Source organism: Rhinolophus sinicus, chromosome 2, assembly GCF_057876585.1.
Source record: "Rhinolophus sinicus isolate RSI-liver-muscle chromosome 2, RSI-T2T, whole genome shotgun sequence".
Classification (NCBI taxonomy): Eukaryota; Metazoa; Chordata; class Mammalia; order Chiroptera; family Rhinolophidae; genus Rhinolophus; species Rhinolophus sinicus.
In genome coordinates, this window is record NC_142502.1 from 25,070,339 (window position 1) to 25,097,295 (window position 26,957).

At 40.3% G+C, this 26,957-nt stretch overlaps 1 protein-coding gene across 4 annotated transcripts in view; it reads left to right on the forward strand.

Annotated features, from left to right (window-relative positions):
- The window catches only part of MAP3K5 (mitogen-activated protein kinase kinase kinase 5), a 180,886-nt gene that overhangs the window by 20,158 nt on the left and 133,771 nt on the right, over positions 1-26,957 (forward strand). The window contains exon 1 of one of the 4 annotated variants that reach the window (XM_019732727.3): positions 1,557-1,624. The exons of 2 other annotated variants lie outside the window; for them this stretch is intronic. Coding sequence is in view for 1 of the 2 variants with exons in the window: in XM_074333623.2 (XP_074189724.1) it covers positions 3,089-3,230 (142 nt within the window). In the remaining variant the exon portion in view is untranslated. Of the gene's footprint in view, positions 1-1,556; positions 1,625-3,073; positions 3,231-26,957 lie in introns of those variants that run through there. One more of the 4 variants, XM_074333623.2, reaches the window with a different exon arrangement.

Consider the following 26,957-nt stretch of genomic DNA (forward strand, 5'->3'; position numbering starts at 1 on the left):
CTTCCAAGTGTTTTGTAGTTTTTGCTCTTGATTATAGGTCATTGATCCATTTTGAGTTAATTTTTATTGATCATGTAAACTTCATTCTTTTGTTTGCAGATATCCAGTTGCCTCAGCATCATTTGTTGAAAAGACCATTCATTCTTTTACTATTGAATTTTCTTGGAACCCTTTTCAAAAATCAATTCACTATGAATATAATAGGAGTTTATTTCTCAGTTCTGCTCTGTTGATCTATATGTTTATCCTTACGCCAGTACCACATAGTCTTGGTTACTTTAGCTTTATATTAAGTTTGGAAAAGGAAGGAACTTTAAAAAGGAAGTATGAGACTTCCAACTTTGTTCTTTTTCAAGACTATTTGGTTCTCTTGTTATTTCCATATGAATTTTAGGCTTGTTAATTTCCACAAAAAGACAGTTGGGTCTTCTTCCTATTTTTAACTGTCCGTGATATTCTGTCCTTTCTCATTAAAATTGTTTCCTTCCTATTTCTCTTCTATGACAGCTGGTCTCAACTTTTGCTTTTTATTTATTGCCTATTGTACTGATTAGTGAACCATAGATTGCAATTTTCAGGTTTTGGTATTTATTGTCATTTATCACACCCAGGGGTGGGTGGATTTTCCTTCCTCCCTTCCTCTATCCCTTCCTTCCTCCATTTCTTCCCTCCTTTTTCTCTCTCCTTTCTCTTTTCCTTCCTCCCTCCTTCCCTTCCTTTCTTTCTCTTTCCTTCCTATGGGATTGACACTTATCAGAATTGTGGGTATGACTTCAGAATAAATGAGAATCACTACTTACCTTTGTTTGCTTATTACCTAAAATTTAAATACTTGAACGTGAACAGTCATAAATTTCTTGAAAGGGTTATTGTGGTGATAAACTTGTCCCTTGAGATTTGGCTTCTTACACAAAATATAGAAAATTTGATTTTTATAAGAAAAAAAAAATCTTACTGAAAATTTACTTTTCCTATAAAATACTTATGAGTGCATGCTCTTTCTAAAAGTAATCCCAGTCTGTAAATATTTCCAGGGTGATGCATAGTTTAGCACTCTGTGTTTTGTTGGTTCAACATCTTAGAGTTAAAATATTCGATGAAGAAATAGAGTTTATTACAGATGTAAATTGCCCGATATGGTCTTATGTTGGTCTAATTTGAAACCTTCTCTGAAGTGTTACCTTAACTTGGGCAATCACACTGTCATGCTCTTTGCTCTGGAAATCTTTTAATGACCTCTGTCCCCAGCCACGAATTTCAGCCTATTTATTTGTTGAGCCAGATATCCTGTTACCCAGTACCCTAAAACCCAGTTGTTGGCCTGCTGTGTCTGGTAATGAAGGGAATGAGTCAAACCCCCAGATACTCTACTGGTCCATCCATTATGATGAGTGAATCGAGGTAAAGCAAGTGTAGAAGATTGGAACAGCAAGGGTACAGCCTTGACCTACTTGGCTCTTAGATCAATCGTGCCCAGCTATTTCTGTTTGCACATTGTGAAGCGATCCCAGAGGTTATCCTCATGGGCTCTTTGCTGAGTTATTGCTTGGCCTTTTTCTGAGAGAGAAACGGGAGCTTCAGCTCAGAAATGTAACCCTGTAGAACAGTTGGTGCGAATGTGCAGGTGAGGTGTTTATGCAGCTGGTCTCTGACTACAACCTGTGGGGGTGGAGGGTGGCTTGAGTCCTGGTTTCACCGGCAGCTCCTGTGGTTTTATGCTGTACCAGAAAGATTCTTGCCCACCTCATGCCCTGTGGTGCAGCTGGGCTGGCTCTGTGAGGCTAGCTACCATTTCTGGGAACGTGGATAATCTGTATGTTCACAGTGGAGATTTATATCTTCACTGGACAGAGGAGTAGAAACAAGTTATGTCTCCCTAGTGAAGGAAGGGAAGCCACATATTGTAATGATCACAAGGGAACGGTGGCTCTGACAGACCTCTGTGTTTCAGTCTTGGCCGTGCCACTTACTGGTTCTGTGTTCTTACTTCTCCAAACTTTAGTCATTAAATCTAGAAAATGGAGGTCACAGCAGTCACTGCCTTATTGGCCTACTGAGAAGGTTAAATGGGATTGTGCATGTAAGGATTTTTGTACAGTCCCTGGCAGGTCATAAACTGCTGAAATAAAAATAACTTTAGAGATTGTTTCATTCAGTTCCTTATCGGAAGCATGAATCTACCAAAAAGGCTTTTAGATGTGCTTTTATTATGTTGTCATATTGCCCCATAAATTTTCTATTTTGGGGGAATCTAATGGTGACTTCTGAATTTTTATTAAGACACTATTTAAAGAGTTCTCCACTGCCTGGGCATTTAGTGGGATGAGATCCTGGAAGCAGATGTGTGGCATTAGTGATACCCAAAATGACAGATTTGCAGAGAGCTGAGAAGTGACCCCACAGTGTCAACATGTCCCAGCTTCTGAGATACGATGGGAAGAACACATGCTTTAGGGTCAAGAGATTTTCTTTGAGTTTCGGTTCTGCTTCTTACATATCTTGTCTGCAGTGAGAAAGCCTATATTTTCCCATTGTGTTGAAGATTAACTGAGAAAATATGAAAGGAGCAGGGACACAGTAGGTGCTTGGCCAACATTGATCTATTCACAGTGTTTATTTCTTGTTTTGGGAGGTCTATGTTTCCTCTTTCTGTTGCTGTGTAATGAACCACACAAAATGCAGTGGTTCCAAAGAACAATCTGTTGTTATCTCTCACAACTCAGTGGGTTGACTAGGTTCAGCTGGGTTGTCCTTTCATTTCCCATGAAGTTGGTTGGGGCCACAGTCATCTGGTGGCTGGACTGGACTGGACTCTCCGAGAAGGCTCCTTCCCGTGACTGGGTGTTGAGATGGGCTGTCTTCAGGGCCTCAGTTCTCTTCCTGTGGCCTCTTCACATGGCCATGCTGCCCTTCTCACGTGGTGTTTTTATTCTGACAGCGAGTGTCCTATGAGTGAGCGTTCCAAGAAGAAGGAAGTGGACGCTGTCAGTTCTCTTATGTTCCGATCTCAAAATTCTCAGAACATGACTCTTGCTGCCTTGTATTGGTCAGAGCAGTCCCAGTGCCAGCCTGGACTTCAGGAGAGGGCATGACTCCGTGGGGAGCGGGCACGGGCGTGCAGGGGTCAGGGATTAATAGTGGCCATCTTTGGAGACGTCTGCCCCAGTCTGAACGTTTTCTCATGCTGTACGTCATGTGGCTGTGCGCATGTGGAGGAGGCTTATCGCCAGGTCAGTAGCTCTGCCGGCTTCGCTGCCATCGGGTAACTAAGTCACTGAGGCCCGGGCCTCCAGTAGAGTCATTCGATTTTCAGAAAGAAACAATTAAAACTCAAAATGGAAAGTTCCTGAGTAGATTCAGCAAGAACATGCTTTACATGGAAAACAATTTTTCTTCCATAAGTTTTCAGCTTCTACAGAGATAGGACTGGTAGAAAATGTACTGTCAGGAGACTTTTTACTGTCTCTGAGGAGAACATGTGTCTGAAAGCTGTCCTATGTCCCCACATATTTGGGCCTATTGGGATTAGATGGTTGAACAGGAGACGAAAGCTAAAGATTTAACCTGGATGGTGCTTACAGTGGAGAGGTAATGAATAATTTTGTGAAAATGATGTGTATACATCAAAGACTTCATCATAGCTGACTAGTTAGGCAAAAGAGTGGAGATTATTGTCTTTTTATACCTTAACTTTCATCCAAGACTCTCTACCCCATCTCAGCCTTGGGAATGGACAGAATTTGTCGTTTTTATCCTCTAGCTGTGCAGAGAGCAAGGTAGTGAAGGAGTGGGGTCCCAGAGTGGACCAGGTGGTAGCAATGACTATTAACCAAGAGACTCTGGACTTGGAAAGTGAAGGGGAATGGCTTTCCTCGAGAGTCAAGTGCAGATATGAGCATTGGTTCATGGGCTGGTGTCATCTACAGGCAACCTGCCTGCTCCTGAAGGAGTTTGCAGCCAGGATTAAAGTTTCCAGCGAGATAAAGAAAGTACAGGAAGTACTTTCTCTTGTATAATTTTCCTTGGTACTCCCCCCAGCCCCCCCACCCCCCCGTTTAATTCTACTTGACTTTAGAAATTCAACTAGAAGTGTCCGTTTCTTCTTTTGCTTTTCCTGATCTAAGCCCTCTTCCCACGTTACTCTCACACACCCTCTCTCTTATTTCTGTCCGTGGATTAGCTCAACCATGAGGAGCATGAGGCAAACTCTCGCCCTAATCTTTGCCCACAGAACACCTGAGAGTCATGTGCAAGCCTTGGCAGACGGTTCTTGGCTGGGAATCCTATTCCATGTACTGTTTATATTTGGAAAAAGCATTGGTTCTACTTGGTGAACCAAATGTTTCCAGCTTTAATCTCACAAAGTTGGGAGCATTGTCCTTCTTTTTGCTCAGTCCCATACCCACTCCCTTCCCCATTTACTTCTGTCCCTTTCAACGTTTCTCTGCCTGGGCCATCAGTGTCGATTTTCCTTTCTGATTCTGGCCCCTTGCTCCAAGCTGACAGTGTTGTCCTTTGCTAATTATTAGGAACAAAAAGTACTTGCATGACTGTCGCGAAGGTCATGGATTTTAAATGCAAAAGAGGCCACAGAGTTAATTTTAAAATTCTTTTGTTTCTTTTTTCTAACATTTTGTTGGTGAACAAAGACAGTGTAGTAATCTTTAATTTTTTGGTGGAATTGATGACTGAGCCAGTCTCCCCCAAATGCATTCTTATGCCTGCCTTGACTCTCAAGAGGGCCACTTGGTGGCTCACCCTTCCGACCTTCCTTGTCCATCACTTCTTGGTGCTGTCTGAGTAGTTGCTAAGAAATGGCTTTAGTGCCGTTTCCTGCTTAGGGCTACTGACCAGCTACAGAAGGAAACGTGTGCACACAGCATGCAGAGTCTGTGGAGGATTTCATCCATCCGCCTCATTGGCAACCCCTCTCACCCGCTCTCTGATTGGACCCTGACTCCTGGCTGCTTGCCATTTTTCCCTAGGAAGTCCAGCTCAGAATCTCTCCATTCTTGTGCACAAATGTCATTCTATGTTTGTTTTTCCATTTCTCTCTTTGAGGTGATGTAGTTGCTGGGCGCAAAGATTTGGGAAATGGGACCGATTCTTGTAGGCTCCGTCCTGCCTGGAATTAACTTGCCTCACTTCCTGGGGAACTCTTTTGCCTCTTCCTGGACAGCTCTGTGAACCTTCTCTCCTCAAAGCATCCCCACTCAGGCCACATACGCCTTCCTCTATCTGCCCACAGTGCCCAGTGCTTGCTGCTACTGCGTTTTAATAGCTGACCTCCCTGCTGAGACCATTCGTTTTGTTAGTTAGGTTAACCTCTGTTTTCTTCATATTTGTGTCCCCAGTTCTTGTACGTAATAGGTGTGCTCAATTAAGTATTTCTTGAAATAATAAATTTTAACAAATAATGCCATTCATTAAATTCCTTGAACATATGTGAATTAATGGTTTCATCATTTGCATAAGCAGTGCCTCATGTAAGAGCTTTATTCAGAAAATCTTTTGCCTTTTGTTCTAGTTATTGCTTGTGGCCAAAAAGGAGAGCTAATTCGTATGTAAAATGTTATATGCTTTGAAATGTCGTATAGGATTTACCAGTCTTAACTGCTTTTAAGTCCTGTATTGTTTTTTAAAGAAAAAAACCTAGGCTGATGACAAGTAGGTATAATATTGACTATTGATTATTCTTTGCTGTTTAAGCATGAGATTGCATGTTCGTGCCATCTTGTGACAATTAGAATATCCCAATGGGATAAGTTTTTAAAAATACTATGATGGCTCTTCCACAAGATGACAGACAATCAATTGAATAGTCCCGTGTGCGTTCTGTCCTGCTGTCCCTGGTATCTGTCAGAGCAGAATTCAAAAGTTAGACAATAACTGTAGCCCCCTCTCTTGGCTTATTGCATTTGCTTCATTGGCACTTTTAGATATGTAAAAAAATAGGTAAAGTCAAAATGTGAGTAAAAATGTTATATTAGCTTATTTTCATTTCCCTTTTTAAGTTCTCTGGACTTTCCCCATGATTATAGTAGATAGAACATGTTCTTTGAAAATAGGGGATAGTTTGTAGATGGATAATTTTTTACTTACTCAAAACTTTTACTTTATGTATAGTTTGAGTATAAAGGCTAGTTTAGAAAATTTTCTTCTTTAAAGATCTTCTCAAGGCCGTATTATTCTTCAGTTACAATATGGATTTTTGTTATTGATTCTCACCTATTGTCAGCAGTGGAAAATTGGCACATTCACGAGTCAACTTCTTATTCATTTTTGTCCCTATTGTTCAGCTTAGTGGCTGGTGTATTATATTTACTTAGTAAAGATTTATTGACTAAAGGAGTAAATAAGTCTGTATAGAGGACAGTTTACTTTTAAAACCCTACACTTAATAAAGCTTTGGCATATAGAAACACAGGCAAAAACAGGATTCGTATTGTGAATGTAAGATGTGCAAAAACTCAAAACACATTTTTATTTTCTTAGAGGGACCGACAGTTTTAATCAAGGCAGAATACACTTAAACCTAATAATTGATTATAAATTATTTAAGTATAAATAAAGCCTGAATTTATGAATTTGCCAATTGCTTCCTGCTAGTCTCTCTTTGCTTTATTGATTTTTCTAAAGCTCAGGTAAGGGTGGGGCAAAAATGACTTGCTTCTAAAACCTGAGGATCTGGATTGACTCCCCACACCACCACAACAATTATTTGATGTGCCAATTGAAAATGGTTGAGAGAGTAGGTAGAATCCATGTTTGCTTTTTTTTTCAAATGGGAAACAAAAAGGTATTATTATTTTTATTAGTTTAGAATCCTAGAAGAATGTCTCAGAGCATAAATTCAGAGCCTATTTAATTTTGGTTCAGTTTTCATCATATGTAAAGTTATAAGACTGTATTTAAATATCATGGGAACCTTATAAAATAATCAAAATAATAAAAATGAACAATTACAAAGCTTTGTTATGTAGTGATTTTTTGGTAAATTATGTGAGAATAAACTTTTCAAGGCAAAGCTTTTAAAATGCATGAAGATTATTTAGTTTTAAATTTTAATATGATATAATGACACTAATTTGCAGTGTATTTAAGTGAAAGTAAAATCAAAATAGTATTTGCTTCTAAATTACTAAAGAACCTAATGCAGTAAAATGTTTACATAAAAGTCTTACATTGGGTGCCTGTATTAAAGTAGGCTAAAGTTATTTACAAAAATACTATTACTTTAGTTCTGATACTTTCATATATTATAACATTTTACCACTTTAGTTTCATTTTTTGTGTTCTCTATTTTATATCTAAAATGTTCAGATATTTCAAGGTACAGGGGAAGTTTCTAAGATCTAAAACATGATTTCTCTGATTACTATGCCTAGTGAACTTTTAATTTTTCTAATAAGTAAACACAGTAGCAAAAGGGAATGTTGTTCATAGTTCAGACAAGAACATTTCCCATATCTGTGGTGCTTTCTGACTAGACAGACAACTCTTGTATAAATTCTTGCTTCCCACTACTAAAACATCTCCCTTGCCTTTATTTCCCCACACACCCAGCCCTGCCTCGTGTTTTCCTGTAAGTTATGTTGAAATTGAGATGCGGTTGTAGTTGTATTTGGTCTGGATTCCTAAGGAATGCCACAGTCTTGCCCTGGAACTTATTTTCTTGAGAAATCCCAGAGGTAGGTATGTGGGTAGAAAATAAAGCAAGGCAAAGCATCTCTTGATTATTAAATGGGGCTCTCGCTCCAGATACCAGTACAAAATTCTGGGGAGCCAGGCTGGAGCCCTGAAGATCTCACCTGGGCTAGGTGGCTTGAATGGTCTATAACCAAAGCAGGTCAAAGAGCCCTCTTACCAATTTCTACCACAGCACTGAAACGTGAGTTTCTTTAGGTCTTATCACTTATTCAATGGAAGATGACAGAGACACTGGAGAATCAGAAGGAGCTTTGCTCAAAGCCTAGAGTGGCTCTGAAGAGAAAGCCCATGTATACACTTGAGAATCTCTTGAAAGAGTCTTGAGGTAACTCTTCCTGACAAGGTGGAAGAGGAAAAGGAGACCTTATCCATACACTGGACCAATAGCTCCTTCGAGGCTGACTCTCTGATAAACTTACTGAAAAAGTAGTCTCTGTTCTCCAACTCATGTCCTTCACCTAACTCTTACAGCTGTCTTTTCTCCTGTCACTTAGAAATTGTCTACTGATGAATCAGCAGGGTCTTTAAACATCAACTCATCTGAGTTTGGTGTTTGGTCTTTGGTGTTCGTTCTCCTTAAGGAAGGTCTGACAACTCCCTTTTTCTTGAAGTGCTGTTCACTGGTTATTGAGCATACCTGGGATATGAAGATGATACCTTAATTCAGGCTTCTCTAACAGAATACCTTAACCTGGATGGCTTAAACAACAAACGTTTATTACTCACAGTCTGGAGGCGGGGAAGTCCCAAGATCAAGGCAATGGAAGATTTGGTGTCTGGTGAGGGCCTGGTTCCTGGTTCATAGATGGCTGTCTTCTCATAGATGGCTGCCCTCACATGGTGGAAAGGGAGAGAGAGCTTTTTAAGTTTTCTTTTATAAGGGCACTAATCCCATTCGTGAAGGCTCCATGTTTCTGACCTAATCACCTCCCAGAGACTCCATCTCCAAATACTATCACCTTGGGGATTAGGTTTCAACATGCGAATTTGGGGGGCGTGGGGAGACACAAACATTCAGCCTGTAGTAAATGGGTACACCATGGGCAGTGTCCTTAACTTACAGGTATAGTCTAGTTGGAAAAACAGACCTTCCAAAAGATCATTTCAGTGCTCTCTGGCTTAGCCATGCTGTTTATACCCATGCAAATGAGTTTGAAGTGTGTATTTCCAGCCCATTCTTGCCTCCTTAGCTCCATTTCCATATATCCAACCATATACTGAATGAACGAGTATCTCTTTCAACCTCCCATTTAACATCATCTTCCCTCTAAAACCTGTGTCCCTTTGCTAATCAGTGGTAGTCTTTCCTCTCCAGTCACGCAGACTGGAAACCTCCGTGTGCTCGTAGATTCCTTGCTCCTTGTTCCTCTGTTGGTTAATGAGTGCCTAATGCCAGCCTCTCTGGGTACAGGAAGTCACACAGTCCCAGAGTTAGAGTGGGGGCAGGATGTGTGTGGGAGGGTTTATCCAAGGAGACAGCCATTAAAAAATATCTTTTCAACGATTTAATTATAAGTTAAATGCTCAAAGGAAAGTGTAAAAGGCTCTGAGAGGGGGCCGCCCTTGTCTCAGGACCTAGGTAACAAGTGAGGGTGCTTTGAGTCAGGGAAGAGAGTTGCTGTGCATGAGGGTGCAGGAGGAAGCCAGGTGTGCAGAGGAGCTAGATGAGGCTGGGGAAAGAGGCGAGAGCAAAATGAGAGACTAAAGTTAGGGTGTTCCACCTTTTCCTAAGCCATGAAAGGTTTTCCATATAGGAGAAGGCCATTATCAGCCTAGCATTTTTAAAAAGAGGAATGTGAATATCATGTGTCAAATGGACTTGAGAAGGACACATAAGGAGGCCAGGTGGGCAGTATAGATGGAGAAAAGTAAATTGACTCAGCACGAACAACTGAGTGAATAGGATAATGGTTTCCCCAACATCCAGAGAATTCTAGGTCTTATCAATGGACCTCAGGAATACATGTCAACCCTGTTCCCTCCTTTACATTCCTACTGCCATCATTAATGCTTTTGTCCTGTGCCACTGAAGAGTTCCTTGAGGTTTCTCCACTTGTAGATTTGCTCCCATCCAATCGGTGACTGCGTATTCTTCCTGAGGCATTTCTCTGGACATGTTACTCTGCTGATAAAATAACTTGAGTAGATTCCCATTTTCTGCCAATTGAGCATGGAGGGTAGATTGCTAAGATCCACCCTCAAATTGAATTTTTATATATTCTATCTCTTCCTCCAAATTGATCTCCCTGCTGCTTCTAACAAGCACCATCCACTTCCCTGCATCTCTGCCTCTGCTCCCTTGAATTCACCTGCCTGAAACACTCTCTCCACCATCCTCTGGGTCACATTCTCCTTTCACTTCAAAGCCCACTCAGACACTCCTTATCGATGCTGAAGAACCATCTCCCTGCAAATGGGTTTTCTTGGCCACCTTTGTGGTATTTCAGACTTTCACATGGGCCTCGGTGTTATTTATGATTATAAACTATCTGAGGTCTGATTCATCTTTGTATTTCACCCAGACTTAGCAAGGTGCCTGAACAAAAGAAAGTAGAATATTTGTGGAAGAGTGAATATGTATTCAGTGCATGCTTTCGTGACTTGGCCCAAGAATACTTAGTGTTCAGGTTATTTACTGTATGTCATCATTTAATACCATGCCTTGCTTTTCATGGTATTTTAACAAGATTATCAAAATGCTTTTTAATACTTTTAGACTTGGGAAATAATCTATCTGTGGTGATAGATTATTACTTACCATCATGCATGCTGTACCTATGTGTTTTCACTGACACGCTGGTGACCCACATCCCCAGATTAAACACGGTTGCTACCTAACTCTAGGTTCATATAGTTTCATAGGAAGAGAAGGTCGGGAGCTCCAGTGTTCACTGGAGAAAAAGTAATAAAGGCCTCTATTCTTGTCTTAACAGGTTGATGACTCAGATTTATTTAAAGATAGGCTTCCCACATAAGAAAAAAATATTAAAAATGTGGACATTGAACTGACTCTGGGTGGTGAACACACAATGGGATTTATAGATGACGTAATACAGAATTGTACACCTGAAATCTATGTAACTTTACTAACAATTGTTACCCCCAATAAACTTAAATTTTAAAAAAAATGTGGCCATTCTTTCGTCTGGCATTTGTGGGTTCTGCAGTATATCTTAGAAAAATGTCACTCAGTAAACAAGCAGACAAATCAACAAATAATGACTCCCTGTTGCGATAAGTACCATGAAGGAAAAGTAAGACCTCACAGGGCAGAGGTGGACTAGAGCCAGGGACTGTGGTGGCAAGAATTGTGAGGAGGTGGTGTTGAAACAGGGCCTGAATGATGTGAAGGAACCATGCAGACATCTGGGAGGATGGGCTCCAGGCAGAGGGAGCAGAGCCCATCTTCTGAAACCGCACATGGACACTTGAACCCTTGAACCCCAGCCTGAGCACCGCCTTCCTTGCCTCCAGCCACTGCCCCAGATACACTGAACTTCTCCCCTTTCACAAGTCTGTACCTTTGCATTATCTCCTGTGACTGTAGAGCCCTTCCTCTTTTTCCTTGGGTGAAATCGCACTTCAGAACCCCGCTGAAATGTCGTAAAGGACCCAGCTACCCACCTGCTCACCCATCCACACTCCTCCTGATTCTTCCTCCTCAGAAGCTCTGGTCGCTCTCACATCATTGCTTCCTCTGCACTAATTAGTCGCTAATTCTGATGGAGTCCGTATCAATGTGAATTGTGATGAATTTGTTTAAAATACTCTTCCCCCTGTAGACTCTCAGCCTTTGAGGGCAGAGACTATGGCTTAATTATATCAGTAGCACCTATGCTTGGAACCATGCCAGGGACATGACAGGTGCTAAATAATTGTGGAATACTTGAATGAATGAGGTGGGGAGAGGGAGGGGTGGAAGGAGGAAGGACAGGAAAAGGCAGACAGGGAATGCATGTACAGACCTTTCTTTGAAGGTATGAAGCTCACAGAGAAAAAGACAAACTGAAAGTAAGTGAAGATGACTTTAAAATACTACCAGAGATTTTAAATTATACCATAAATTCAGCTAGGACCCAAGCTCTTACCATGGTCACTGGGCTTCCATGGAGGCATAATCAAACCGAAAGTTCACTTATATTTCTAGGGTGGTAACTTCTGAAACTAGGAGTGGCTTAGCTTTATCCTTTTAAGTCCGTGTGTTTTTGATATTTTGCATGTTTAGTGGGTTAGATGACAAGAATGCAAGCCTAAATCTACTTTCTGTATAACCACATCCCTTCTTTAGCAGCCTGGGCTGGGAAATAATACTCCATGCCAGAAAACAAGAAACATAACGTGGTGTGTTCTTCCCAAGCAGTCTTCACAAGCTTTCTAAGCTGAGGTCACATTTTTAAACTTTATAAAACATGGCTATCTGATTGTTGAGTGGGGTGGGGAAGGAGTGTTCAGTTCAGCACTGTGGGCTGTGACTGCCAGCAGATTTCCACATTCAGAGGTGTGTTGGTATTTCTATGTTCATTAGATAGAAGGAAAGAAATAAGCAGGTCTTTATCTACCAATATGTTCCTTTGTGAAAATCATTACTGTATTTGGCCCAAGTCCTCATACCTGTATTTAACATTCTATTTGTATTTGCTTTCGCGTTTCTTTAATGCTAAGTAAATGCTACCTCTCACAAATTCCCATGAGTTGTAGTAATGCAACCTGGAATTCTGTTCCTTTTACTAATCTGTACGTACTATAAACTCCAGGAAGATATTGCTGTAACCCCTAAAATCAATGCTTAAATGCTTAGCGTGTAGGAAGATTCAGGATGACAGACCTTTGGGTGACCTAGTGCAACATGACAGTAGTTAAATCAGAAGCCAAAAGAGTAGCCAGAGCCAACAAGCAGCAACGATTCCAGCAGATTTCTGCAGAGCCTTTTGATTTAGAGTAGAGGAATGCTGCTCTGGAAGGACCTAGCAGCAAAGGACAGGGCAACAAAACAGAAAAAAAAGGAAATGCACTCCCTGGGGTCAGAAGTGGTGAGAAAATTTGACCTAAATGGGGTCTCCAAAGAGAGGAATAAATTCTTGGTTTAATCATTTTGACAAACAAAATTGGAAAGTTACAGTGGAAAATCCAGAACTTTTAACATCCTTGAAATAATACAAAGATTAGTTGAATATTTTGCATTTACTAGTTGATCCCTGGAGACAGGAGACAGTTGTGTGAACACTGCAGAATTAGGACTAGGATTGCTTTCTTTTTAGAAAGAGGAAGAAAATGAAATGTGTGAGAATGACGGTTATTGACAAATTTTAGAACTTCTTACCCCCATCAATTGAAACCGAAGATAAAAATAGGGGGGTGGGGGAGGAAACCTCATGTTTTAGTTTAGATTCAGTAATAGCTTTTAACAGCAACACATTCTAAATCTATCTAAAGATGCCATGTGATCTTGTTGAAGAGGCTTGACACTTTGTTTTTAACAGCAAAAATACTTAAGTGCATCATGAATTCTAATAGTTCACCCCCTTTGTCATTGAAGAGAACTATCTGTCCTCGGCAGTTCTTCGGAACATCTCACTAGCAAGAAGAGGGGTCTTAATTGTCTCTCAGGGTCTGTAGGACATGTTTTTCAACCACTCTGTCTTGGCTAATGAAAAACTGAAAAGAGCGTACTGTGACTTTCCCCAGAGTCAATGGGGTATGAAGAGAAGCTGACCGTACCTTGTCTCTAATGTCTGCTTTAATTTCTGTTGTATATTGGGGCAGGGGCATTTGTATAATGACTGGCTGTTTACATGTTTGTAAGTTGGATAAGCATCAGTGGGTGGTTTATTAATACAGCTACTCCCTGTGGGCAGCTCCCTGCATACTGGATGGCGGGGTGCTGCAAAGGGCAGCTTCCATCCATCTCCTTCATTCCTGGCCTCTGACTGGCAGCATTATTCACTCTGTCACGCAGTTAACATTCATGTAGGCTTATATGGTGCCAAAAAAATTGGACTCATCCTCTGCCTGAAAGCCTATGTCCTAGTGGACAAGACATTAATGAATGACAGAGTCTAAGTTCATGGTAATTGCAAACTAAACTTTGTGCTGTGGGTGGCAGAAGACCTAATAGGCGGCCATGTTTGAGCTTAGTCTTTTAGAAGATGAGTGAACATGCTGTCGGTGCTGAAAAGGGTCATCTAGCTGTGCCTATGACAATGGTCCTGAGACATTAAAGTGTAGATTCATATTAGACAGCAGCACCTGCCATCCAGGTAACATGGAGTGATCGTATTTTCACTGGTGACCTTAACGTGTACCTACCCTATTGGGGCCCCAATAATTATTAAGTCAGTTTTACTATTTTACAACTTTTTAACCATCTTACGTAATTTTCTTTGTTGTTCCACTTTTATTTCTTAACTAAGATCAGTAAGTTGCCTATAACTGTATATGAAAGATATTGAGTAAAATCACTTTTACTGGCATATATGTATGCAGGTATCTAACAGCCTTAAGCCTTTATTGGTGTTGCTCAATGTAAAGCAGTTTTAAGGTATTCTGCACCCTTTCCTCGGAAGTAGTTCTCTCATCTTTGACCAGAGTTTCTGCAAAATAACTGCTTCCACTTTTAACTTCCTTAAATTTGCCTTCAATTTTTAATTCTTAAACTCAAAGTTATTTTTTTACTTTACTATACAAAGTATTAAATTCTGTAATTTATTTTACCTTCATTCTTTAAAAAAACTTATTGGTATCATGTAGTCTTTTATGTATTTTCTTAGATATTGTTTGCCCTATGCTTTTGCATATGTTTTGTAAAGAACCTCTCCTCATTTTTTTCAAAGAGAAAAATTTTCCTTCATTTTTTTCTAAATAAAGACATATTTGTATAAATACACATAATAAATAAACATATTCTGAATCCATTATGGATAGTTTCAAGATCCAGATGTGGATATATAGTAATAAATATTAACATTTTTCCAAGTGCCTCCTTCATCTGAATACATTTCAGGAAGCTTATCAGTTGAGATATTCATGCCTGATGCAGAAGGGTGGGATAAAGACAACTGGGTAAGGATGTGAAATGGATAACATTGCATACGCAATGCCTAAATGTATGCAGTCACGGCTCTACAAATGACTCAAGGAATCCTGCTTTATTTAGGATTTCTCAGTTTGGGACAGAAAATGAAAATGTGCTTCTTTCAGAGAGCTGGCATTTTGAAATCTATTTTAGATTATGGTAATAGATGAGATTGCCCTAAAAGAGCCATCCTCTATCTGACAGACCTGGGTTTTTTATATAGCAATATTTGCCATGTAGGATAAAGTGTATTTCATGGTATGCTTAAAACATTCCCTTCATCCTGTCTACGAATTTACAATACGGCTCTTGCTTCCAAGGATGGTCTGTGTACCAGCCACACGGCGTCACCTCGTTGCTTATGAGAGGCAGAATCTCAGTACTCCTCCCAAACTGGATCAGAGTCTGCATTTTTTATTTTATTTTTATTTTTTATTAGTTTCAGGTGTACAAAACAATGCAATAGTTAGACATTTATCATTTATATCCCTCACACAGTGACAACCCCCCTCCCCGCATCCACTACCCCTCTGACATCGCACACAGCCATTACATTTCCACGGTCTCTATTCCTAACGCTGTACTCTGCTCCTTGTAACGATATATCTATGTATAAAATTGTAGTTGACACTCATTATTGTTCAGCTTCACAGAGTCTGTGTTTTAACAAGATCTCCCGGTGATTCATGTACGTGTTAAACTTGAGAACACTGATCTACATTTACTGTTTTTCCTTCAGACCGTCTCACTCTCCAATTCATTGCTTTTCATCTGCCAATCTTACAAAAGCCACGAAGGACCTGTTAATAGCTCACCAGGCACACTGCTTCTGTCCTGGTCGTACATGTTCAGCATGTACCATCTTGATGGTTAGTCAGTTCTGTCAAGTCCATTAGGAGTTACACTTTGAAAAGCAGCTCCACCTCAGTTCACCCCAGAAAGCCCTTTTATTGGTCCTTGGCTCCCCTACATTCCTTGGCCAGAGCAAGCGTGTTAACAGCACTGGAGATCCCGGTGCCAGAAGAAGGGTTTGGGATTTGTACCTTGGAGAACAAATGTCAGGGATGCCAACATAGTTGTTCTTAAATGTCTGAAGGCTTTTGGAGAAAGAGGAATTTGGGGGTGTTTGCAGTGCAGCTTGAGGAAAGGAGAAGTAGAAAATAAATGAATGAGGAGAGAAGTTAAAGAGAGGCAGATTTTTGCCCTTATTAAAGAAGAATTTAAAAAAAGAACTCGAGTATTCCAACAGTGGGGTGTAGTTCTTCCGACTACGTGTGTTTAGCAAGCTGATCATCGCTGAGCATCAGACACAGAGGGTGCTCAAGCCAAGGCCTCCAGAGTATCGAAGGCTACTGGGTTGGGAGAGACAGCTGGGTGATCGCTGCAAATTCTTCTCATCTTCATTGTTGTTGTTGCAATAAAGAAAGAATATTATTGGGCATGCTCAAATTATTTATTTTGTTTTTTCTTCTTGAACAGAGATTTTTTTTTTTTTTTCCTCCCGTTCTTGGGATTAAAACCCTATACAGGTTTCTCTGTATGGGCCACAGCTTTTTACTCGGATAGCTACGACGGTGCATACCGCTTTTAATTTTGTATCAGTATTCTTTCTGTGATGTTCAGTGCTTTGCTGGTCATTTTATTCTGAGGAGGCCATGGGGCCAAATCGCCAGATCTTTTGGAAACTCCTAGATCTCTAAGTTATAATTAGTATTGTTAACTAATAGGTCATATTCAGATCTATTATAGTTTTGGTTATCTTCCATGTTTGTCACTTTCACAGACCTACAAATGAACGTATTTGTATTTTTGTGCCCATTCAAATTTTTATATTTTTGTATTGATTCCCTTTTGCCTTGTTTTTATAACGTAGGCCTAGGGAAGCTTTAAGTTAAATGTTAGGCCACAAACTTGCTGTGTTTGCCATGAAAGTTATTTCTTCTATTGGGGAAGTCAAGCATTTAGATACTAATCATTTTAGGTATCTAATGATCCTGCAAAATGTGTCTGGAGCCTGTTTCTGTGTTTCCGTCACTACTGCTACCTTCGTTGTTCAAATAGCCTCATCCCACACCTGGTCTTACGCAGGCGCCTCCCAACTTGTTTCTCGGCTTCTACCCTGCCGTCCTTCCACAGTAGCCAGCTGATCTCTGACAAACGCAACTCCCATAAGCAGACTTCCCAGAATCCACCTGGGTCTGAGCCAGAAGAAACTTTGGAGGTCAACCTGATTTTAAGTTAACTTGGAATGTGAGTAAGAAATCACTGGAGTACAAACCTCGAAATGATCTAGATTAAATTACCTGTTACACAAAAAGACAGAGAATACATGCCTTTATTGAAAATACTGCAAAAGGGCACACCGAGAAAGGAACGATTTCTCGTGTGTGTGTGTGTGTGTGTGTGTGTGTGTGTGTGTGTGTGTTCGTGCTTTTTCTCTGTGTGTGTCTGGAGAGCAGTGAGCAAACAAACAATCAAAAGATGCAGAATACCTGCAGAAAAACGGAGCCGGAGGCAATGGCAAGACCAGCTCATGAATAAAGCGATTCTATTTCCAAAGTCCGTCTTGTGAATAGGGTTTTGTGATTTGCATGGTCAGGATTCTAAGTGTGCTCGGAGTCATGGCATTCCTATACACCCAGCTCAGAGAAGTGGGGAGAAAGAGCCTTTCAGGGGGAGAGTGGCCAGCATCCTCCCTCCCTCTCCATAGCAATCAAAGGCCGAGAACTGGCTGGCCTTTCATTTAACTCTGTGCTCAGACAAAAACCTCCTTTCTAGGCCACATCAGAGTTATTTCATTATTGAAGACTGTGTTCCTGAGTTTGGGGTCGGAAGAGGAAAATGCAAAGAATGTAGTTTTCCTCCCCCAAATTTGGGTATTGGTGAAGTACATGACTGTAACTATGTTTATCCCATTTTCAACAATATGATATAGGAAAAAGGAAAACTAGTCATCTATTCAACCAATTTATAAGGAATTTTTCTAAACAAGATACGTAACAGATGGCCAAAGCTCCAATTAAATTGCTCAAAAAATAAAAATATTTAATAACTGCCAATGGTATGCCAGCTGCTGCCCTGTCAGCATTCTGAACAGGAAAAATTGAGTTCCATCCACACACAGCTTACATTGGTCATCATTTAAAAAGCCATTTATTTCTATTAGAATGCAAATGAACATTTGTTGCCAAAATTTCTAAGGAGCACAATAATGGGTCAAAATGCTGATCTAAGCAGCCTGTGCTTTGCTTCCAAGCAAGTTGCATAGTTGATGGGTACATACGCACCCTAAATCAGCTTCCAAATTGGTAGTTCTCAACCTTATTGAAAATTAGAGTCACCTGATTCTAAAATTCCTGATGCTCGCACGACACCCCAGTCCCAGTAATCGGGATCTCTGGAATGAGTTCTCAGGCTCACTGTTTTTCCAAGCTCCTAGGTGATTACATTGTGTAGCCAAGGCTGTGAATCATTCTTTTTTTAAATACATTTTTCTTTTTGTTAAATTTATTGGGGTGACATTGGTTAGTAAAATTAGGTAGGTTTCAAATGTACAGTCTACAATACATCATCTATATATTGCTTTGTGAGTTCACCACCCAGAGTCTGTTCTCCTTCCTTCACCGTATATTTGATCCCCTTTTCCCTCTTCTACTACTAAACTGTTGTCTGTGTCTGTGAGTTTTTGTTTGTTTGTTTGTCTTGTTCGTTTGTTGCTTTCAGTTTTGTATCCCACATATGAATGAAGTCATATGGTTCTCAACTTTTTATTTCTGACTTATTTCACTTGATAATCTCAAGATCCATCCATGTTGTCACAAATGGCACTATTTCACCTTTTCCTATGGCAGAAAAGCATTCCAGTGTATACATGTACCACATCTTCTTTATCCAGTCATCTACCAAAGGACACTTTTGTTGTTACCAGGTCTTGGCTACCATAATTAATACTACAAAGAACATAGAGGTACATATATCTTTACAGATAAATGTTTTCAGATTTTTTTGGGTAGACACAGAAAAGGAATTGCTGAGTCATATGATAATTCTGTTGTTAATTTTTTGAGGAACCTCCACGCTGCCTTCCTAGTGGCTGCACCAATTTACATTCCCATCAGCAGTGTATGAGGGTTCCTTTTTCTCCACAGCCTCTCCAAGAACCATTCTTTAAATGACTGGGCCTTGCAGCCGCACTTCCTCTAACCAGGACTCCCAGGTGTGGGGTTGGTATGTGCAGGGAGGGTATGGATGCCACTGCACATTGAAGCAGATGGGCTTGAAGGTACCTGCTTTCTGCTATGGGAGTGCAGCTGCCTGGTTCCAAACTGTGGTGGCATGGACTAGCTCCTCCTTTCAGCACAATCTTAGCATGTCTCTGGGAGCACTGTAGCTTCTGCCACAGGAGCCCTCTTTATAGACACCTGACACCATGAACGCATCAGCTTTTTATTATAGGGAGGGGTGTCCAGGATTCTTTTTGTTGTTGTTGTTAATACACTTTATTTTTAGAGCAGTGTTCCGTGACAAAGTCATATATGTGAAGTGGCCCCTAAATGCTGAAGGAACAGAGACACCAAACAACGAGGCAGACAAGTACAGTTTGTTGATTCATTAATTTAATAGGGAAACTTAAGTACAGAAATGCAGTCCTGGGTGACAGCAGGGTGGTCAGATCTGTGCATTTTTCACCCCCTAGACCATCTGCTTATATCCCCCTTAGAAATGAACCAGTGTGCTGGGAAAGGAATGCGTGGTGATCAGAGGGAACAAAGGGACCAGATACCAGAAAGCTCTGGCACCAAGGGGAGCTGAGACACAGATAACATCAAGGACACCTTGCCTGGAGGAAGGATTAATGGGAATTCTGTGATTAGCCCAGAGCCTCTGTATACATTCCAGAGTCCACTGTGTGAAGGTGAGGGGGTCAAGGATCCCTGTGCAAATGAGATGGAGGATTAGCTTCAAGATGGAGTCAGCTTTTCAAGATGGAGTCAGCTTGTCAAGATGGAGTCAGCTCTGTCCACACAAGCAGTTTTAGATTCACAGAAAAAGAGAGCAGAAGGTACAGAGATTTCCCATACACCCCCTGCTGCCACACAAGCACAGCCTTCCCCACACTAAAAATCCCTGACTGGAGTGGCATATTTGTTACAATTGTTCAACCTACATGACTCAAAACCCATAGTTTATATTAGGGTTCATTCTTGGTATTGTACATCCTGTGGGGTTGGAGAAATGTATAATGACATGTATCCACCATTATAGTATCATACAGAGTAGTTTCAGTGCTCTAAAAATCCTCTGTGCTCTGCCTATTCATCCCTCTCTCCTCCCCAATTCCTGGCAACTGTTAACCCTTTTCTTATCTCCATAAATTGTCTTTTCCAGAATTGTCATGTAGTTGGAATCATACAGTATGTAACTTCTTCATATTGGCTTCTTTCACTTAGTTATTTACATTTAACCTCCGTCCCCCCCCCCCCCCCATGTCTTTTCATGGCTCAATAGCTCATTTCTTTTTAGTGCTGCATAATATTCCATTGTCTGGACGTACCACAGTTTACCTGTTTACTGACTGAGGGACATTTTGGACACTTCCAAGTTTTGGCAATTATGGTAAAGAATCTGTAAATATCTGTCTACAGATTTCTGTGTGGACATAGTTTTCAACTCTGTTGGGTAAATACCAAGGAACATGATTGTGGGATCATATGGTAAGAGTACCTTTGGCTTTCTATGAAACTGCTAGTCGTCTTCCAGAGTGGCTATATCAGTTTGCATTCCCACCACCAGTGAATGAGAGTTCCTGTTGCTCTAACATCCTGTTCAGTATTTGGTATCAGTGTTCTGGATTTTAGCCATTCTAATGGGTGTGTAATAGTATCTGTTGTTTTAATTTGCAGTTCCCTAATTACATAAGATGTTGAGCTTATCTTTTCATATGGTTGCTTGCCATCTGTATATCCTCTTTGGTGAGGTCTCTGTTCAGATCTTCTGCCCATTTATAATCTGGCTGTTTATTTTCTTAGTTTTGATTTTAAGTGTTCTTTCTATATTTTGGGTGACAGTCCTTTATCAGATGTGTCTTTTGAAAATATTTTCTTCCAGTCTGTGGCTTGCTTTTCATTCTTTTAACAGGATCTTTTGTAGAGCAGAAGTTTCTAATTTTAATGAAGTCCAGCTTATCAATTAATTCCTTTATGTATTTTGCCTTTGGGGTTTTATTTAAGAAGTCATTGCTACACCCAAAATCATCCAAATATTCTCCCATGAGAGGATAGTCTAGGAATTTGAGATTTTTGTTTTTTACATTTAGGTCTATGAACCATTTTGAGTTAATTTTTGTTAAGGGTTTAAGGTCTGTGTCTAGATTCTTTTTTTTTTTGCATGTGGATATTTGGTTGTTCCAGCACCATTTGTTGAAAAGACTATCTTGGCTCCATTGTATTGCCTTTACTCCTTTGTCAAAGAGCAGTTCACTGTATTTATGTGGTTCTACTTCTGGGTTCTATGTTTTGTTCCATTGATCTATTTGTCTATTGTTTCACCAGTACCACACTGTCTTAATTATGGCAAGTCTTGAAATCAAGCAATGTCAGTCCTCTAATTTTGTTCTTCAATATTGTGTGTCTCATTCAATGTCCTGGGTCTTTGCCTCTCTATAAAAACTTTAGAACCAGTTTGTCAATATCCACAAAATAACTTGCCAGGATTTTGATTGGGACTGCATTGAATCTATAGATCAATTTTGAAAGAATTGACATCTTAACAACATTGAGTCTTCCTATCCATGAACATGGAATATCTATTTAGTTCTTCTTGGATTTTCACCATAGTTTTATAGCTTTCCTTATACAGATTTGTACATAGTTTGTTAGATTTATACCTAAGTATTTTATTTTGGGCAGGATTCTAATGTAAATGGTATTGTGTTTTTTTTATTTGCAATGCCGCTTGTTCATTGCTGGCGTATAGGAAAGTGGTTGACGTTTGTATATTAACCTTGAATCCTACATCTTGCTCTTCGTTTGTAAGTTCTAGGAATTTTGGGTAAAGTTTTTCAGGTTTTCTGTGTAAACAATTGTGTCATCTGTGAATAAAGGCAGTCTTATTTCTTCCTTTCCAATCCTATTTCCTCTTCTTGTCTAATTGCATTACCTAGCACTTGTAGTACATTGTTGAAAAGGAGCAATGAGAGGGGACATTCTTGCCCTGCTCTTAATCTTAGTGGGAAAGCTTCTAGTTTCTCACCATCAAATATGGTGTTAGTTGTAGGTTTTTTGTAGACATTTGAACACAGATTTAGTCTCTTGATTCAGCAAGTTGTAAACATTGTATTCAGGCTACCCTCGATATAAAGTTCTGAATTATAAGTGATTATGATTGGAACAGTATATATAGAATAATTGCAGTTTTGCACCCATCCCATATGGATGTGTGTATGTATATATATATTCGTGTGTATGTACTTCTTTGATACTGAGGACTACATGTACTGTATTTTTTTTTAATTGTTGTTGAGTTTTAAGGAGGGCACAGCTCACAGTGGCCCATGTGGGGATCGAACCGGCAAACTTGGTGTTATTAGCACTGTGCTCCAACCAACTGAGCTAACTGGCCACCCCCATGTACTGAGAGTTGGCAACATTTAAATTTTATCATCCCTTAACTGGGTATAGTTTTATTATTTCATAAATTTAGTAAAGAGGGTCACGTTGCTAGGGTCATATTGATAGTCCATTTAGCTATAACCAAAGCAGCCTTATTGATAGAAAAGCAAGTGCATATATGATAATGGGATGTGATGAAAGTTACTGGGAATTCAACATGAGGAAGTAAATAGTGACTCCAGAGGTTAAAAACATTCACCATTTTTATTTAACTCTTATGTCTTTAAAAAAGAGTAAAAAATGTAGATGTTTGTCCGAATGATAGCACGTAAATAAATGGCAAAAAATTGCTCCTTCGTTATTCAGTACTCAAGCTCCTTTTCACAAGTCTGGTTTATTTATGACAGTAGTCCCAAAAGGAATATCTGGATAGTTTAATAAAATAATTTGTGTAACACTTTTTCTAAAAGCAAGCTAACAAAAAAATCTATTGCGGGTATCATAGTAAAAATAGCATGTAGGTTAATAATGGTGGAATTATGGATGGTGAAATTTCAGGTAGTTTTTCTTTTATTCTTTTTTTCACTGTCTCAGTCTTGATCTTAAAGAAATCACATGTGAATAGAAATGGCTGGGGAGAATATAGTCTTTCAAATTTGTCTGCCAGCCTTAAACCAGTTCTCAAACAGCATTTGGAACTTTTAGTCCAAGACTGAAGGGGCACGTGGTCTGCTGTAAAACCAGCTCTGGCTTGCTGATGTGTGAAAGAAACTTGACCCTAGCATAGATATTTTCAGTAAGAAATGATAAGTAAACAGCAGAAACATGAGAGGACAAAGATAAATTCTTGGAAGAAGATGTAGATTCCAAAAAAGGAAAATCAAGATTAAAGATAAAAGAGGGACAAGGTAAAAAGAGGGAGGGAGGGAGAGAGAGAAAGCAAATAAAAGGTGACTACTCCCAGCAGAGTGAAATGCATTTCACTGGGAGGAGTAAGGAGCCAGTATTCAGAAAAGGTCTGAGTCTCTTCCATGCCATTTACACAATTTCCTATTACCTTGGCCTCGGAGAGATGAAAACGCAGTTCCTGTCTTGAAGAACATCCAGGGCTGAGGTCTTCCTCTTGTGAAAGCCCCAGGGCCAAGTTTAATGGGGTGGCAGCAACCTGGGGCGGGGTGGAGGTGGAGGATTCTTACTGAGTTTTTGGGCAGCTGCAGGCCTCCTGTTGACACTGCCCAGGGAAGGTGACAGAACAATGGAACAGGAACTGTCCCTTTGCTCAGGGTCACGGATAGAAGGGGGGCTTTACTAGAAATTACAGTGGAACAGTGAGATAATCGGGGACTGTTTGAAGCAAACCAGGATATATATTCATCTGGCTGCAGTTATTTGCCCTGGTCTGTCCCTTTCAAACCCCAAAATAGTAACTGCAAATGTTGATTGTTTCTATATGGTCTAGGGCTTCTCATGGAGATGTTCTTTAGAGAGTTTATCAGCAAAAATGTCTGTTGAGAAGAATGAAACTCATCTTATGGATTTCATATCTCTAGATTATGAAAGAAGAAAAGTACAGGAACCTATCTATAAATTTTCGACAGTTCTCTGTGGTGGGAATAAGGTGCGAAGGTACCTCCCAATCCATGGACCACTCACTAATAATGGATAATATTCATTGAAGGCTCATTGATGTTCAGCCCTTTCTGTGTCAGGGATGATTGTTATTCTCATTTGACAGAGAAGGAATTGGGCTGGGGTTGGAGGGGGTGTAGATTCAGGCCCAGGGCTCCAGTAATTTTCCTTGCATAGTGGAGCAGACTCAGGCAGCCCGACTGCAGCCAGTTACACCCCACCCTGTGGGAGGAACACCTGGCCATTCATAATGCCTGGTCAGTACTGACTATAGATACGCCACACTTAGGAGTTTATACAACTCCCTTTATTTCTACATCTCCCTCAGATCCCATCACTTTTTTAGGGTAGCCCCCCAACTCATCCGTTCTCTCTGTTGTACTTTTCCAAGTGCCCTGGATTTTGTCATCATCACACCCCAATTTCTATTTGTTTTGTATGATTATTTGATTTTCTGTTCTCCTACTAGATCATAAGCTTTCTGAGGGCAGTGACTCTGTGTGTGCCTGACTTTTTATCCCCCTTGGCCTGGCACCAATAGGAGTCTAACGAACATCAGTTGACCTGGTCACTTGAAGTGTCGGAGCTGATGTAGCTACAGGTTACACTCAGTCCAACAACAGATGCTCCAGGTACAGGGACACTTGCTGCCTGACCGCTGCTCACTGTAATTTTAGTTCTTTAGCTCTTTCTGTTTCTGATTGTTAATATATATATATATATATATATATATATATATATATATATATATATATATAAACAGATGCTGAAAATTCAGGAGATACGTACCTGTCCTTGAAATGAATTCATTTTGTTAATGCCTTTGACAGATGCACATTTTGTGTTCCTCACTGGCTCTGAACACTTGCTGGTGGCCATGGTGATGCAACTTAGCACTTGGGCCGAGGGCTGCCTGGGAGACTTTTCTATTATTTAGAAGCCTTTCCTGTAGGTTGGTTTTTGCTTGTTTGTCTCTCCCTGCTTCAGCAATGCAAAAACAACGTTGCCTCCTCACCATTAAAATGCCTTATCTCCAGGGTATGCTGTTCACCTCTTAGACACCTCCTGCCTTCCAGTGCCCCAACAAGCAGGCGCAGCTGTGGGATTGCGAGTGAAGGGAGCTATGCAGTGGGAAGGGACCTGAAACTCCCCTTGGGCCAAGGAGTAGGGAAGATAGATAACATGCGCAATCCTAGTGACACGTAAGGGAAAGGGATGGATTTATGTAGTAATGCAACTTAGAATATGTAAAGGCACAAGCGAAATGAAATAGCTCTCTTCCTAGTAAGAAAAAAGTTTTTACTGAAAAGAATTCCAAAAAACCCCTAATCTGCAATTTATTTCACTGCATGTAAACGTCCTACAGGAAGACCAGATAGAATGATAAGCCTTCCCTCAGTCAGTGGGTGGTTGTGCACATGTCCATTCGTAGTGGTGGAGCTGATATTCTGCCAGCAAGAAACCCGTGTTATGCAATTGCAGGGCAGCCAGAAATGCCTGTCCTTCCCAGTCTGTGTCCTGAAATATTACCATTTCCCAAGGCTTTCTTTGAAACTGCTGCCCCTGCAGTGCCTCTCCTAAGACTCCCATCAGAATTAACCACTCGTTGTGCTGTGCTCCCACAGACATTTACATATATTTCATTTGACCTTGGACTTCCGCAGCTCACATGCGCTTGAAGATTATAAGCTCACTGAAGGGCTGGTGCTGATTTCTTCGACCCCTTCACAGTACCTTGCACAGAATACATAATACAGCCTTGTTATTATAAAATAAACAAGCGTGGGGTGGGGGCAGAGTAGAGGGAGCATTTCCAGAGTGCTGTGATGACTGAGATTGAAGTAAAGTTAAGAAAACTGAGCCTCCTCTGTCGTGTGATAAGAAACCATTGGAAGGCTCTATGGAGAGCTTAATTTGGTAGGTAGGTCATGCACGGATGGGGGCTGCCGTGTTATTTCCTCCCTGGGCTATTGCTGTGTCTACAAAACAGGCTTATCCTATTTTCCCCATTGGAGGGCTGGTGAAAGGAGTTTTTTCTTCCCTACTTTCATCCTAGTGTGGCTGGCCTTTTAGATGTACTGACAGCTCCCCTTTAAAGTGACATCTTTATAATCACATTAATCTGTCACATTAAAACAAACAAACAAACCTTAACTTTCCTAAAGAGTAAATGAACTCCTTAAGACTGACAGATTTAATTTTAGTTGGGAGGGAAAAAAAAAAAAGGGACCCAGACTATTTCATTACAGTCAGTTAAGGTCAGCCACCTAAGTCTGTCAGCAACACAAGGCTTATTTAACAATGAAAAGTTTTAATTCTACGCACTCTAATAGATCATTGTCAAGAAAGAAGTTTTAACCCTCCCCCTCCCCCAGGGGAATCATTGCACTGAAATAGAATGTCAACACGTAAGCTGGGGAGTGAAATCATTACTGGCAGAATCATATTTACACACCTCTGTGTTAACAGGATTACAGATACTCTTAGAAGATGTATAAATTTGAACAAAAATAGTGTACACTTTGACTAGATGCTGGGGATGGATTTTTAATGGGTGTTGAAAGTGACTGACAGAGTACAAAAAAAAGAAAAGCATGGCGTCTTTTAGCGATGTTGATGAATCCTGACTCAGAGAGTTTTCCACTTGTCGACACGTTAAGAATTGTGGAGCACCGTGGAGCTTCTGGGCACTCACCCACACTTCTTAGATCCAATTGGGTTTATGAGTACAAGAGATGCTGGCCATAAATGCAAGAAGGAAAAAAAAAAAAAACCTTTCAAAGTGACCTACTCACTAGGGTGAGTCATTATTTTGGACGAACAAGTAGTGTGCAAGCTGGGATTCTCCCTATATTCTTTCTATAGCATGGACAGCATAGTGTTTATTACTTGCAATTGCGTTTCTATTACATGAGGAGTAGCACTCTGATACTTTA